Genomic DNA, 16,679 nt, shown 5'->3' with positions numbered 1-16,679 from the left:
AATTGTATAGCATTCTTTTTACATGCCCAACTAAACATGCAAGTATATTTTATGTACTCACACTGTACTTAAAAAGCATTAAACAGAATGTTTATTAAAAACTTTGTCGTAAAAAGATCAAAGACTTTATCAATGCCATTACCCTTCAATGCATTCTTATAAAATAAAAACAAAAAGTTTTCTCTCAGAACTTACCTACATTTACTCCTTTATCTTCACAGTAACTATGAAATGTAGGTAGAGCAAATATTATCAACAAATAAGAAATTGGAGTGTTAGTTGTAAGAACCTAGACTAGAAACCAAAGCCCCTGACTTCTGAATTCTTTTTACAGTCTACCATGCTAGGTAAAGATAAAAGTATAAGTGGTAATTGGATCCCTTCTAGAGGCACAGTAAGGAACAAATTGTTATTCTTTTTGCTAACTCTAGCAAACTCTAGTAAAGGGAAACTGGGGACCAGAACAAAACCTCATAGATTATGCCCAGGGAGTGATAGACTCCATATAGAAATCCCGTTAAAAAGAAGGTAAGAGATAAGGAAGAAAAATTTTAGTTTAAACAGAATGCAAAGGATTAAATATCTGTATCCCACCAAAAACAAACAAGCTGAGTAGTCCTTTATGAGATCATAATTATTTCTGGATTTAAGATCTTCCATAATTCAGATCTAGATGCTTCTAGAATGGCATTTGGTATATCAAGAAAAAAAGGCATATTTTTGATATGAAAGGTACATGAAATATGTTTCTTAGGAAACTTTAACTAGGACACAATGGGGTCTAGTAATTTACCTGCTTATCATGTTCTGGACTTGCCCTCTTCTTCCTGACTCAAGTATAAAATTAGAAGAAAGAGCTTTACAGGTGAAAATGACATTACAATGTCTTTGCTCATGAACACAAGAGGAAGCAGACAAGTAATGATGATATTTTGCAGAATGAGAACCAAATAAGCTGACATCCTGCATCAACTGGTTTATTTGGGTCAAAAACCCTGAATGAGGTGAAAACAAACAGTAAAAACAAGGTAAAAACTGACTTCTAGAATTACCTTTGAGTTGGGTCTAAAGATGATGGAAGTATTCTCATCATATTCCAGGCTGCCAAAAGAAAAGGAATAAGTATGTAGGCTCAAACACTGACCATCACAGTTCTCAAACAATTCTTTCTTAGATTCAAGCATTTTAATAAAATCATGCTAAATTTTCATTTTGATTTAATAAATTATGAAGTCTGGGTTTTACTGACTTCCCCCAAAATGTTATTTTTAAAAAGTATAAAACAAATCTTAGAGATCATGATATAATTGATTTGGGTTGAGTGTGGATATCAGTATTTTTTTAAAGCCCCAAGTAATTCTAATGTATAGCCAGAGGAGAGAACCACAGCATTATAGTCTTCAAAAAATGTACACTACTAGGATGAAAACATTTTAAAAGCACCCATTTTTATCATGTAGGTACTGACATAAGGAAAACATTCTATAATATTAAAAATTAGCTGCTTTAGATTATTTGCCTTCCCATCATTTAAAATAGAAGCTTAGCCCTGGCTGGTGTAGCTCAGTGAACTGAACATGGTCAGCAAACCAAAGGGTCACTGGTTTGATTCCCAGTCAGGGCACATGCCTGGGTAGCAGGCCAGGTCCCCAGTAGGGGGTATGTGAGAGGCAACCACACATTGCTATTCCTCTCCCTCTGTTTCTCTCTCCCTTCTCCTCTCTAAAAAAATGAATAAATAAAATCTTTAAAGAACTAAATAAATAAAAGGTTAAATTATCAATATAATTTAATAATGAGTAAAGAATCAATGAAAAAATAAGTCTAAAAAAACTGTTAATTCCTGCCCTGGCTGGTGTAACTCAGTGGATTGAGCACAGGCCTGTGAACCAAAAGATTGCAGTTCGATTCCCCATCAGGGCACATTGCCTGGATTGCAGGCCAGTTCCCAGCAGGGGACGCATAAGATGCAACCATACATTGATATTTCTCCCTCTCTCCTTCCCTTCCCTTCTAAAGATAAATAAATAAAATTTAAAAAATAAATAATATAAAAATAAAAAACCTGTTAATTCCTGATATAAAAACTTTTTCATTTTTAATTTGCCTTTTAAATTTTTTATTTTATTAATAAGTTCTATGTAAATCTATTATCAGAATATCAAATATCAAAATAATTCATTTTAATAATACTTAGCATGTATTAAATAATCCAAAAACAAAATCTCTACTCACAAAATTCTTATTTTACAAAATGTTGACTATGGGATTTTAAATTATGCAGTAATGTGATATAAAAGACAGGCACAACATTAGCTTTCATTGTATTTATATACTTTAAAGAATCAAAAGGCACTCTCTTCCAAATTAGATTATCATCAAATCATGATATGTGTAAGAAATGCATATACCCATAAAAAGCAAACAAAACATGGCTAATGTTTCACACATTTAAAGTTTTACTTTCTACATAAACTCAATATCTTCTTAGGAGCATGTCATTTCCTTAATACTGCCAAGTGATAAAAATTAAACCCTGAGTTCTTGGGTCTACCACCCAATTTCTTCTGTCTAAAGAATAAAAAGGCTTGCATACTAATTCGTGAGTTTCTGGTGAAGTTATCTAGTAGGTACATACCTCCCCAAACGGTCGAAAACTGGGGCACTTGGTTTGCTTACGTTGTTAAAGAACAAGTCTAACTGAAATGTGTGTGGAGACGTCTCCCTGTGAATAAAACAAAGTTGAAATGTCAGCCTTTGTAATAAACAGCTACTATATTAAAAAAAAAGTACATACAGATTTAAGATCAATTCTAGAATTAAGATATTCCTGATTTAAATAGCAAAAGTATACCGTTAATTGTAGTATTTTCTGTAATTTTATTCACATCCAATTCTCCAGTAGCCAGTATCATTTTTTAAATTTTAATCACCAAGCATCCTTTACGTGCTACTTGGGATCATTCTAAAATACCTAAGTTTTAAAATTTTTAATCAGCCCTGGCTGGTGTAGCTCAGTGGATTGAGCATGGGCTGTGAACCAAAAGGTCGCTAGTTCTATTCCCAGTCAAGGCACATGCCTGAGTCCTCCATACAGGGTATACTAGAGGCAACCACACATTGATATTTCTCTCCCTTTCTCCTCTTCCCCTCTCTCTGAAAACGAATAAAATCTTTTAAAAAGAATTAATCTATTTTAAAGGCAAAGTCTAATTACCAGTAATAGTGTTATATAGTTGTATAATTCTTTGTATCATTATGTTCTTTCACTAGCAAAATAAACCAGAAGTTAACTAACTTCAAGTTGAATATTATAATTTGATTTCAACTTAATCCACATTAGTACAAATTGATAAGAATTTAAGCATCAAAGCCCTAAATTGTGACTTAAAGCATAAAATTGAAATTTGCATAGCAATAATTTACATGAAATATTTTTTTTGTAGATTTAGTTAAATTAAAGCTAATTTAATTTGCATTACAATGAAATCTTGCTGCATTAGATATATATAGAACCCTTAGCTGAAATTCCTTAGGCTCATCTAAAATCTTGATTTTAAACACTGCTTACTTTATTGTTTATTTAGAAATAATTCCAAATGGTAAGAAATGCGATGCCTAAAGTACTATCACAGAAATTTCCTCATGCACTTTTGGCAGACGTACAAAGAAGTACAATATTCTGAAAGATAATTATGGAAATAAAATTCAGGAAACTGAGAAAATATTCACACTGTTTGATCCAGAAATACTTTTTTCTAGAAAGTGTATCTATGGAAACACTCATACGTAAAGATTTTTTTCAAGAAGATGTTCATTATAACCATCTAATGGCCCCCACATGAAGAACTAGTCAAATAACTACATTCATTAGATTATGCAGCCATTAGTAATCATACTTCCAAATAAAACTGAATGATGTGAAAGTACTCCTGGCATAATGTTAAATGAAATAAAGGAATACACAGAATGGTATACAGTGGGGTCAAATTAGCAACATACATTTACCTTACCCAAATTCAACTATTACACACTCAAGAACTCTAATCCTCTCCCTCCTATCCTTCCTCTTCCAACTAGACCCTGGTTTTCAATGTCTTGAAAAAGGATAAAGGGCTGATAATAAATTCGTTACTTTTGAGGCACCAAAGACTCAGGTCCTGGTCACTGAAAAGTGATTTAAAGAATCAATGGTAATTTCACTGCACTAGACTTTCATCTGAAAATTTGTTGAGTCAGACCTAACCTTGTGTAAGGTACCATATTTACAAAAAAAAAAAATCAAACCATATATAAAAAGACATGTTAAAAAACAATGCATCAAATGTTAGGATTCTCTCAGGATAAAGGGATTATAAGGATTTTAATTTTACCTATATAATTCTGAATTTTATAATGAAACAGTTATAAGGTATGCTGCACAGATACTATTTGATACCTAACATTACTTCCAACTTTCAGATGTCAGGCTTCCTGACATCTTACATTGGTGTAACTGAATTAATACATAATTTTACTGTTTTGTAACATACTGTATATAAAGTTGTTCCGGCCAATTTCGTGTCTGGAATTATTAAAACATGAACAGGCCTAACAAGGCAGTTCAGTTGGTTAGAGTGTCATCTTGATGACCCACCAAGGCTGTGGGTTTGATTTCTGGTCACAGCACATATAAGCACCAACCAATGAACGTATAAATAAGTGGGACAACAAACTAATATCTCTCTCCCCTCTGCCTTCCTCTCTCCCTCTCAAAAAAAAAAAATCAATTAAAAAAGTTTTTAAATATAAACAGCCATTTACCACGAAGAACAGCTAAGAGAAAGGGCAGATAAGAGGGAAAATGTAACAAATACTCTTACTGCAGCTATTGGTAGAGATCCAATTGGCCTGCTATAGGAGCCAGCTTCCAAAATGGCCCCCAAAGACTCCTACTTTCTGATACTCACAGCCCTGTGTAGTTCTCCCACACACATTGTACCGGTATAATATGTAACCAAAAAAATATAATAAAAGTGACTCATTTCTGATATTAAGTTATAAAACACACTGACTACGACTTCCTTTTTGAACATACACTCTCACTCTTGAATTACTTAACTCTTGGAGAAGCCATGTTGTTACATGAGCACCCCATAGAAAGGATCTCCTGGCAAGGAACTGAAATCTGCCAACAGCCATGAGAGTGAGCTTCTAAGCTAATTCTCCAGTCCTAGTCAACATTCTGACTCTACAGCCAGGCCCATATCTTGACCATTACCTAATGAGGGAACTTAAGCCCAACTAAGCCATGCCCCGTTTCTTGACCCTTGAAAATAGCGTGAGATAATGAATGCTTTACTGTTTTAGGCTGTTAACTTCACTTAATTTGTTATGTAGTAATAGATAACTAATAGGACTTTCTTGACCAAAAGCAGTACAATTAGAGTAGACTTCAGGATGCACTATCATTACTCCTTTCCCATTCTACACACATTTCCCTTTATAGGAAAAGTAGAAAGAAATTATAAAAATCGTAAGTTTTTATTTCCTTAAACATGGAAAAAAGATATGAAATCAATTGTGATCTCTCATAAATATTAACTATTCTTATTTCTTTGTCTCGCATTTGTTTTACTTTTGAATGACCTGAAAACATTTAAGATGTTTTTAAAGATTTCATTCATTTTTTAAAAGATTCTATTTATTTACTTTTAGAAAGAGGGAAAGGGAGGGAGAGAGGACGAGAAACATCAATGTGTGGTTGCCTCTTGCACATACCCTACTGGGAACCTGGTCCACAACCCAGGCATGTGCCCTGACTGGGAATCGAATCAGAGACCCTTTAGTTCACAGGCCAGCACTCAATCCACTGAGCCACACCAGCCAGGGCCATTTGAAGATTTTATATCTACTTCTACATATAACTAGCTACTTTTCACAGTTATGAAAAAAATGAGCCCTTAAATTTTGATTCTGTACCATAACACTCAGAACTAAATAGTTTATTTAACTCATTCACATACTAGAAAATGAGCTATCACAGCATGCAGATAATAAAATGTGGTACTGATATAAAATTAAAATCAAAAGATGATTATTCATTCCTCTATTTTATTGTAATAGAGGAATAATAGTTCCTCTATTATAAATAGAATAGAGAAATATAAATAAAGTCAGTTATAATAAAGTTATCAACAACTCCATGTCTTACATTTTATTTCCCACAGAACCTAAGAAAGAGAAAGCCTCAAATAATAAACTAGCCAATGGTTAATGTGCAGCTACAGCCAGTTGTTAATGTGCAGCTACGTATTTTCAAAAAGACACATGTATCAGACTAAGAAGATTGTCATTAAGTTAGGAAAACTGATTACTATAAAATAGTATAATAAAGTAATAAAAATCTATTTCTATATATTCAAACTAATTCTTACTTATTTTCAAGAAAAAAGGTTAAAAACACTTCACCTACTACATTATGCCACCCTAGAATACTTTGGAATTATTATAAACCTGTTTCTTCTAATTTAAAAAAAAAAAAGACAACATTTTTAAGATTTTATATATTTATTTTTAGACAGAGGAAAAGGGAAGGAGAAAGAGAGGGAGAAAAATATCAACCCAAGAGAAACACTGGCTGTTCTGTTGCCTCTCACTTGACCAGTCTTGACCAGGGACCAAGGCAACCCAGGTATATGCCCTGACAGGAATTCAACTGGCGACCTTTCATCTTGCGCATGACACCCAACCGACTGAGCTACACAGGCCAGGGTAAAAAAGAAAATTTTAATCTAGTACTTAGGTCAAATAATTATTCTTTTCAAGTTTATAATGATACATGGATTATATAGAAAACCTAGAGTCACTTTACAAAGCAACAAAACTATAACTGAATAGAGTTTTAGGGACTTTTTTTAACTTACAAAATATTACTTTAAAATTTTGCACTTACGAATATATTTCCACTGAAACCTACATGATTTTATTAACCAATATCACCCCACTAAATTCAATAAAAATTCTAAAATAAATAAATTATAAAAAAATAAGAGATCTGTTCCAAGGAAAACCTTTTAATCCAAATTACTTCTAAAATGAAAGTTGACTTACCCATATGCTCTATTGTCAGGCAGGCTGCTATGGGCTCTTACTCCTGGGGGTATGACTCGGACTTCATTGATATAAACCACACATGGAAAACGAACCACATCTATATGAGAACTTTGCTTTAAAAAGAAGGGAGAGAAGGACATATTGTAAGCATAATACTTTGTCTATTCAAAATTAACTGATCTTCAAAAAAATTTACTTATCTTCAATTTGTTTCATTCAGAATGTCACAAATAATCTTAAAATACACTCATATCATTAAAACAGTACAATCGTTATAATGCTATCTAAATCACTGTTTTAAAATAGCTGATGCTAAAATGTACCTGGTTAAATCTCTCCATTTGCATAACAACACTTTTTACAGCATATTTTCCTCCCTGATGTTTTGCGTAGGCCAATACAGACCTACAGTCCCTTACTAAAAACTTTTTCGAATCCTGACCTTTCAGATTTTTAGAAAAGTAATATAATACAAATGCTGCTTATTATTTAACACCCCCAGTGGCTTCTGGAACAATACCTTGTAATAAAAACATTAATATTTCTGCCATCACATATATAAACAATTCTATAGGCATAAGGTGGAGGGAATAGGGGACATCTGTAATAGTGTCAACAATAAAAAAATTTGAAAATAAATAAAGATTTTAATTATTATCATGTCAGTTCAGATCAGACTACATGGCCAAATGAATTCAGGGCAGATTTCTCTGCCATTTTAGAATTTCTGAATTATAGGTGAGGGACTGTGGATCTGCAATAAACTTAACATACCAACAAGTATCAAAGAAGCCATATAGGTACTGAATAGTTGAGGTAAACCCTCTCTGAAATTTAAAAGAGAAAAAATTACACAAACTAAGTTTGTGTATCGTGATCACAAATAAAAGAAATAGATGGCAGAAGTGTAGCGTATAATTATTTGTTATAATTTGACATAAGATCAAACAAAAGCAGCTCCTGTGATCAATAATTTTAAAACTTTTCACAATGTTTTTAGACTATTTTACATCAACTCTTCCTAGCAGTTCAGCCAACCATCATTACCTAGTGATCAAAGTTCATAATGAGAAGAATGGCTCATATTATTTGCACCAAGACAGACCAAGTCTTCAGTCTCTTAAAGATGCAAAGAATATCATGCATATCAACAGACCAAAAGACTGGTAAATTTGTCTTTCCTAAAATGTAAGAGGGTGACTTCCCAATTTTGTAATTTAAACTCAGAGATTATAATTAAATATATAGGGCCTAGAAATCTTAATAAAGTGTTTACTATTCAAATGCTTTAAAGTCTCAAAGACATAAATAAAACAGTGAGTTCCAAGTGCATCTGGTTGACAATTGTCTTCCAATGCCCATTTTCTTCTTCCTGTAGAGAAATCTGAGCTGGCAAAAGTGAACTACAGACCAGTGTGAACATGATTACTAATTCTGATAAATGGGGTGAAAATGAAAATCATACAGGCAACTCTGGGTCATGTCCTTTAATGGGAAAGTTTTGACTTCAGAAAATTCCTTCCACCTCTTCTAATATTCTGTTGCTTTTCTAGAATATATTAAGTTATAATAAGCTATCATGAACAAGGGAGTCAATACCCTAAAGATGGCAGGGAGACAGTACAGAAGAATGTAGAGTTGTCATATTAGCCCTAGAATTAAAACCAGATTATTGAAAGAGAAAATCCAATCATCCGATCCACTGTTATTTTGACTTCTGTGACCGAATCTCAACTTGTATCCTAATTATTACAAATATGCTGTATATATTCAACAAATACTTCAATAAACTTATATAAAAAAGCATTTTGCCTCAAACATTGCTGCTATGTGTCCTTCCATTAAGGAATTGCTCTCCTTAAAAAGTCTATTACAGTCATGTGTTACTTAATGATGGGACAAATTTTGAGAAATGTGTCATTATGTGATTTCGTCACTGTACGAACATTTAGGGGCTGTGATGAACAAAATAAGAGATTTAATGAAGCACAAGAAAAAAATAATGCAATCAAGAGATGAATAAACACAACATGTATGAATCTCCTGTTGGCATAACACAGCATACTGTTTTTCACCAAACTTTTTATAAGTAGAAAAAGAGTATACTCTAAAATAACTAGATGTATAATAAATACATAAACCAGTCATATTATTTATCATCAAGTATTATATGCTATTTATAATCATGTATTATGTACTGTAGATAATTGTGTTATACTTTTATACAACTAGCAATGTAGTGGGTTTGTTTACACCAGCATCCCACAAACACAGGAGTGATGTGTTATACTAGGACGTCACAAGAGCTAGGTGATAGTAATTTTTCAGCTCCATTATAATCTTATAGGACCACTATCATATATCCAGTCTGTCACTGACCAAAATGTTTTTATGCAGCGTGACTGTACACAGAAGCTATTTTACTTAAATGGTTATAAAGTCTCATTAACATTTACAAAAGAAACTTAAAACAAAAGTTTATCAATTTTATCCTCCTCTACCCTGCCGGCCACTAATTAATGGATGGTTTTAGTAGTTAGGATATAGTCATTGTGGACCTACAGAAATGAACTTAAGGTTTTACAAACAGCCTTTCAAAATCTATTTTGTCTGTAAATAGGAGAGCTTCTGTATTAGGTACTAGCACTATTATTCAATAATTATTTCTACACATTTATTAAATGTTTATTATGCTCCAAATACATAGGTTCTATGGATATGACAAAACAATCTCTGCCATTAAGGAACCATCTGCTATGACAAACAAATTGCTATGATACAGATGCACACAGGAAGCTATGAAAATTCATAGGGGTACTTACCTAACTCAAATTTGGGGAGGGGAAAGTGTGTCAGGAAGGTTTCCTTAAAGAAGCAGCACCTTAGCTAATTAATTCCTCAAGAAAACAATCAGTGGAAGAGAAGGAAGAGTTTTCCAGGCAAAGGAAGAAGCAAGCACACACAAAAGGAAAGCAAGCAAAAATTTGGAAGGGTCAAGTAACTGCGAGTATAATTCACCACAATTACAGGGCAAAATAGGGGCGTGAAGTAGGGCAGAGTAGCCAAGTACAATCAATAGAATTACAAGAAATAAGATTTTCATCCACTTCCAAAAGTCAATTCCAAATCCATTATGTCCATCTACAACCTCTCTCCTGAGCCACAGACCACTATATCCAACTGCCAACTGGACATCTCCATTTGAGTGTCCCTCTGACACCACAAACACAGCAAGTCCAAAACTGTACTCTCCCGTATCAGTGATAGCACCACCATCCACACAATGGTCAAGACAGAAATCACTATCACCCATGGCTTCTTTCTTGTCCTCTCTCACCTACATCATTCACCTAAACATCCAAGTCTTATTGATTAAACCTCTAAATATCTCCCAAATCTATGTAATTCTCTTCATTCCTGCTGTCATCCCCTCTAGTTCTATACACTATGCACTCTAATCTAAGCACTCTAATCTGAAAACCAGCAATAGGATCCTAAATGGTTTTGTGCTTCTTTCTTGCCTGCTCCAACTCATTCTCCTATTGCAATGTGGTCTCTCTGGAATGTAAATCTTATCCCTGCTCCTTACTAACCCCAGGCCAAATTTCTTTCTTTTTTTTCCTCATTCTTGACCAAAACACTTTATTTTACAACTTCAATATCCAATATGAATTGCAATTCATAACTTCATGAACTTCTCACCTAGCTCTTGTAAACAGCTGAGTCTACATTTTCAGTCTTCATCATCAGGAGGGATGCCTAATTCTTCATCCGTCCATTGGGAAGGATCTGGATATGGAAAGTGACCCAGCACAGCATTTGAGTTGTTCCAAAAGTGCCTGAGAATCCAGAACTACATGGTTGCACTAAAGAACTCAGCCTGGTTCACCTGGGATCTGGTGAGCTGGAGAAACTGTCTGGACCGGGGCTCCGATGTGCACACCACCACCAGCAAGATGGACTCTGTTTCCAGAGACCTGCACACAGAGGCCCCTTAAGAGGCTGCCTCCACCTCAAATGAAAGGTACCAGCCAAGTCACTGCCAATATGCCCGCCCAAGTCAGGCAAATTTCTTGATATTAAAAGCAAGTATGGCCCCTTTTTATCACTCCAAATGTATAGCCCAACATGCTCTTTTTCATCTTTATCATGCTACTGTCTCTAATTAGAATCCACCTACACTCCTCTGTCATAATGCCTTTCAGATGTCTACTTTCTCCTGAAAAATGAGCCAGATCAAGTCTGAGTAGGTGCTTCTTCTTTATACTTCCAAAATCTCCTATCAAACTAAACTGTAGTCACCTCTTTTATCTCTCCCATTAGACTGTTGTTTCAAAAAGACAAGAACCAAGTCTGAATTCACTCAATATTCACAGTGCTTAGTGTATTAATTTAATGATTGAAGGACGTTTATTACTTAATAAAAGCTTATTAATTGTGTTTTCAGAGTTTAAATTACAATGAAGTAGGAGCTTAAAAATATCTAGAAGAGAACATAAATGTAGGAAACAGACTGAACATCATGGAAGGGTTATTACATGATTAGGGAGCTAATAGGATTGTGAAGAACGGATTGGTCAGATTCCAAAACTGAGCCACCTCTATCCATTCAGGAGTCACTGTGTGTTTAAAGGTCACAGTACAGATATCTCCCCTTCTTTTCTAAGGGTAAACTAAGACTATCTCATCTATTCCTACCATTTTCATGATCACTTCTGTTCAGATGAGTTCCAAATTGGTTTCTTAAAAAAAACTCTGAAATGAAGGACTTTCTAGCATCAATCACTTTCATAGGACTTAATTTTAACCCAGCGATTCCATTCTGAAAATAAAGAAATAATTACAGATGTATAAAATAATTTAGCATCAATAATATCAAGTCACTGTAAAAAGTCAGAAGCCTAAATGCATGAGAATTTAATATATAAATAGCATTACCATTTAAAAAATAATATGCAGCCTATAAAAATGGTATTACACAGACTGTCTAGGGAAGGAAACAGGATGGCTTGGGGACAAGGATGAGCGAAAGACTTGCTTTTTATTGTATAACCTTTTGTACTTTTTGAATTTGTATCTATGTATCACTTAGTCAAAAAAAAAGTTTAAAATGAAGCTTGCTTTTAAAAATGTTACATAGGGGTACTTCTTTATAAAGATGCACAACACATTGTTAGGTTAAAAGCTATAACACAAGACAATATTACAGTATCAGTACATTAGTGTGGGTGATGGGTGTATACATTTAAACATATATTTACTAAAGGATGTGGAAAAAAATTTAAATTAATAATAGCTGGGACCAAGTGGAACTATGAAAGCCTTCGTTTTTATATTTTTCTATAATAAAATTTACTAACGTAACATTTATTTCTTAAAAAGTGGAAGACAAACCACAATTTGCAATTCATTCAGCACCCTCAAATCTCTTTAAGAATTCCGCTTGTTACAACTAATAAAAGTAATTACTATTTGTTTTTCAATGTAAAAAAAAAAAGAATTCCCCTTGTGAAACTTGAATAAATGTTTGTCTTCCCCACCAGATTACAAATTCCTCTAAAAGCAAGGGCAATAGTTTTTGCTGTTGTTGCTGCTTGTATTGCCCCTCCTAGAGCTACACCTCACCTTCAAAAGTGTTTTTCATAAATAAATGTTAAACAAATCCCCAACTTCCACTGTGTAAATGTATCTGGTGTACCACTAAATACATCAAAAACTAAGATTAACTTGTTCCCCTCAAGCTCACTTCAAACATATTTCCAGACTTCTCTATTACTCTCAATGGCCCCACAGTTCTTTATCTCTAAAACAAGAATTCTATCATTTTTTACCTACTCATTCTTCCTCACATGATCACTTGCCATCCTGTCAATTTTACATCCAAAACTGTATTATATCTATCCTCTCCTAATTAGTTCCATAGGACACAGCATGGCACTGCTTTAAACACAAAAACTGGCCCTGGTCAATGCAGCTCAGCTGGTTGGAGCATCATCCCATGGACCAAAAGGTCTTGGGTTCAATTCCCAGTCAAGGCACATGCTTACATTCTGGGTTCAATCTCCAGTTGGGGCTCATCGAACAATGTTTCTCTCACTTGCTCTCTCTCCCCCTCTTCCCTTCTCTCTAAAAATCAATAAGCAGGTCCTCTGGTGAAGATAACAAAATAAATAAATAAAGCCAAGAAATGTGTTCAGATGTGTCTTTAGGAAAGTCACATAACCTCTCATGCTCAGTTTCCTCATCTATATAAGAATAACTATCTTTCAAAATTGATAAAAGGATTATATATAATGCCTTTAAATTACCAAAGCATAGTCTCATACAAAATAATCACTCAATAAATGATAATAACGATCACTGCCCATTGTTAACTCCAGTTTTCATTACACTTCTCACCTTCTCACCCTAATTTGCCCCCTTTAGTTTTTCTGAACCATTTTAGGTATTATTGATCAATTAATCTACCTAATGTGTTTTACTAATCATACAATTTCCCACCTCAAAAACATTAAAATAACCCATTTCCTACAAAATAAAGTCCACACTCCTTTGCTAAGCATTCAAGAACTTCTATGATCTGGTTTCAAACTGCCATTTAGGTATCACTTCATGCTGCTATTTTTGGTATACCATACACTACAGAGATTGACTACTCCATGAGAATGTCCTCCTGTCTGTAATTGTTGAACATACCCTGTTCCACAAAAGGCCAATTTCCTATGCCAACTGCCTTGACAAACTCTCCCCTTACTCGCAAATGAAAAGTGATCTCTCCCTCACCTAAAATCACACAGCCCTTATTTGAACCACCAAAGGGACCTAAATAAATATTGACTGAGGTTATAGTCTGAGGTAAAGTCAGAAAGTGATGGGCATTTTGGAAATAAAGGTGACAGACCCCAAGAAATTCCCACTGTCTCTTTAAGCATCCGTCACATTCTAATTTTAATCATACTGTTGAGATACTTAGTTATAAACTCCTTGAGAACAAACATCTCAAAATTCCATATCTACCCACAAACCCCTACCTCTCCTTCAAGACTTAGTTCAAATGTGATCTCTACTAAGCCTTTTCCAATCATTGCCAGAACAAGGTATTTACTACCATACTAATGGTCCTAGCCTCTCATGGTCCTCCTTGTTTGTCTAAGAATGAAGAAATACTAGATTCTTAAGTGTATAGGTGAATGAGAGCCAATTTTCCTAAACTAAAATACTACTAAACTAATTCATCATAGGCTTCTTGCTTTCATGTTTAACTGTTCTCTATTTCTGTATGTGATAGGTGTGTTCTGATGCAATTACTGCCTCCATCGTGAGTTTTCTAAAGCCTAGCTGGGATTAGAAAAGTATGGCCATTAAACAGAGCTACTTGACCTACATGAAATGAAAGACCACAAATGAGTTCATTGTCAGTATAAGATATGAAGTTTCCAAACTTTTTATTTCTACAGACTTACAAATCATTCGTTAATTAGAACAACGTTGTCGACTTTTTTGTCAAGTAAAACGCTAAGATACAACCACTACCCACTATCATCACTATCTCCAAAGAAAGAATAGTTCCCTAAAACGATTACATTTACACTGAAAGAAAATGCGGGTTCTGCGTTTCTTAAATTTCTCTGTGGACTTGATTCACGACCACTCTTGACCGGCTTTTGAGAACCTTTAGCTATCCAGCTATACTCACTTTACGTATTGCAGAGCCAGTCAGACATTCAGTGGCACTCAGTTTATTACGAGATTACTCCACAATTCCCTACCCTCACCCCTCAGAACGGCTGACTGGCTGTAGTACATTTTGACGACTGTCTCCGTTTCCCCCTCCTCGCTAAAACCGTTCCTTGCAAATATTTCATATCCCAACGTGTGAAATCCTTCCAAGAGGAAAGTATTAAAGTTGCGGGACAAACTGGGGAGCGCCGCAATCCTAAACCGAATGAGTGTCACATCTGGGTAACCTAACTCCCGTTAGAAAAGGTACCTACGAGAAGGAATTTAGAAATTACCAAGCCGACAGAACCTGCAACATCTCCTTAACTACTGTCAAACACAAGCTAAGACCCCCTCCCAGACACCACCTGAGGTAAAAGCTGAGAACCAAGACATTTTCAAGGCCTAAAGCTAACGGGGGGCCAAGAAGAGCAAAGCAACAGTACAGCCAACTCAACCAAAGACGCAGAGACCCAAGATAATGCAGGGATATGAGCCGGCCACCTCTGCCCTCTCTCAGACGAGATGCCCACACCCAGCTGGGGGGAGGGGGTGTGTATGTGAGAAACTCAAGCGGCCGCAGACAGGAGGAAAAGTCGAGAAGCGCCTCAAGATTTTTTGTAAGGGTCACAAAGTCGAGAAGCAGGGTTGGAACGAAGAATCGAAGGCTTACCTCGGCGTTCGGGTGTTTAAAAGTATCTAAAAATAGCAGTTCCATCCCCGAGTCCACCGCCATGTCTACCGAGGGCGGGAGACAGGGGAGGACTTCCGGGGCAGCCCTAAAACCTCGGCTACAGGGGCTCAGGAGAGGAACAGACTGCAGCACTTCCGGCGACCGGAGTTCTACCGCCGCAAACCTCGGCCTATCCGGAAGCGCCGGCCCCGCCTTCTCCAGCGCAGCGTCGCAGGCCCTTGAATGCTGAGAAGGCTGAGAGAAGTAGGAGGTCCTACGGTGGCTCCAACGGCCCAAACCCTGTCGGCCTACCGCGTTACAAAGCCACAGCGGCCTCACGGTGGCCGAGTGCGGAGCAGGCTTTGTAGAGAGTGAAGGTGGAGTGGCAAACGAGGCCCTTATTTCTGGAAGCGTACCCGGTGAAACCGCCGGCAAGCAGCCTTTCCAGGGCTGGCAGAGAAAAGCTGCAATGAGCCAAGTGGAAGAGTAAGACACTCTTAAAAGGAAGAGTAACTTGTCTCAAAACAGATATCTGGGGTTTTTGTTCTCATTTGCAAAATGTGACTAACAATACCTAACCCACAGACTTTTTGTGAGGACTAATTGAAATAAAATTTAAGGAATTATATAAATATAAAAATATAGAGAAAAAGTAAATCTCCCTGTCTCCATGTTGATGAGCTTTGCAGCAAATGGAACTATTTGATAGTCTATATAGGCACGAGGGCTTGGGAGAGCTATTAGGAATTATCTAGTGAAATTACATGTGCCTATTTCACAGGAAAATTCCTGCACAGGTGCTCAGAGAAATACCTACAGGTACAAGAATGTTCACGGCAGCATGTTATAGTTGTAAAAAGGCTGTAAACCTGTCACTATAATAATAAGTAAAAAGTGATATATTTATGTACTGTAATATATAGCAGGTGGGAAAAAGAACTAGTGCCCTGTCAACATGGATAGTTAACAGTTAAATAGGATGAAGAATATGTACTGTAAAATCTCATATAGTTAAAAACACAAAAATTATAACTTTTTAGGGGTGTATGTTATAAAATTATAAAGAAATGCATTGGTATAAATGCAATAATTTCAAGATAGTGGTGAACTAGAGAGATTTAATCAAAAAGTGCTGAAGGGCTTCAGACGCTTTGGTAATGGTTTATTCTTTAGGTTGGTGGTGGTTTCACAA

The 16,679-nt window shown here is 35.5% G+C and overlaps 1 protein-coding gene across 2 annotated transcripts in view; it reads right to left on the bottom strand.

The window, feature by feature from the left end:
• Window positions 1-15,607, bottom strand: part of VIRMA (vir like m6A methyltransferase associated) — a 58,198-nt gene extending 42,591 nt beyond the window's left edge. For both annotated transcript variants that reach the window (XM_037131081.2, XM_037131082.2), the window contains exons 1-4: window positions 15,488-15,607; window positions 7,093-7,208; window positions 2,639-2,725; window positions 1,053-1,101 (exon numbers count right to left, since the gene is read on the bottom strand). In XM_037131081.2, coding sequence (XP_036986976.2) covers window positions 1,053-1,101; window positions 2,639-2,725; window positions 7,093-7,208; window positions 15,488-15,550 — 315 coding nt within the window. In that variant the 5' untranslated portion in view covers window positions 15,551-15,607. The remainder of the gene's footprint in view (window positions 1-1,052; window positions 1,102-2,638; window positions 2,726-7,092; window positions 7,209-15,487) is intronic.
• Window positions 15,608-16,679: the final 1,072 nt, after the last annotated feature.

Source organism: Artibeus jamaicensis, unplaced genomic scaffold, assembly GCF_021234435.1.
Source record: "Artibeus jamaicensis isolate MK-2021 breed Jamaican fruit bat unplaced genomic scaffold, CSHL_Jam_final scaffold_916, whole genome shotgun sequence".
NCBI classification, from domain to species: domain Eukaryota; kingdom Metazoa; phylum Chordata; class Mammalia; order Chiroptera; family Phyllostomidae; genus Artibeus; species Artibeus jamaicensis.
The sequence above is the reverse complement of the archived record's forward strand: the minus strand, read 5'-3'. Positions and strand labels throughout refer to the sequence as shown.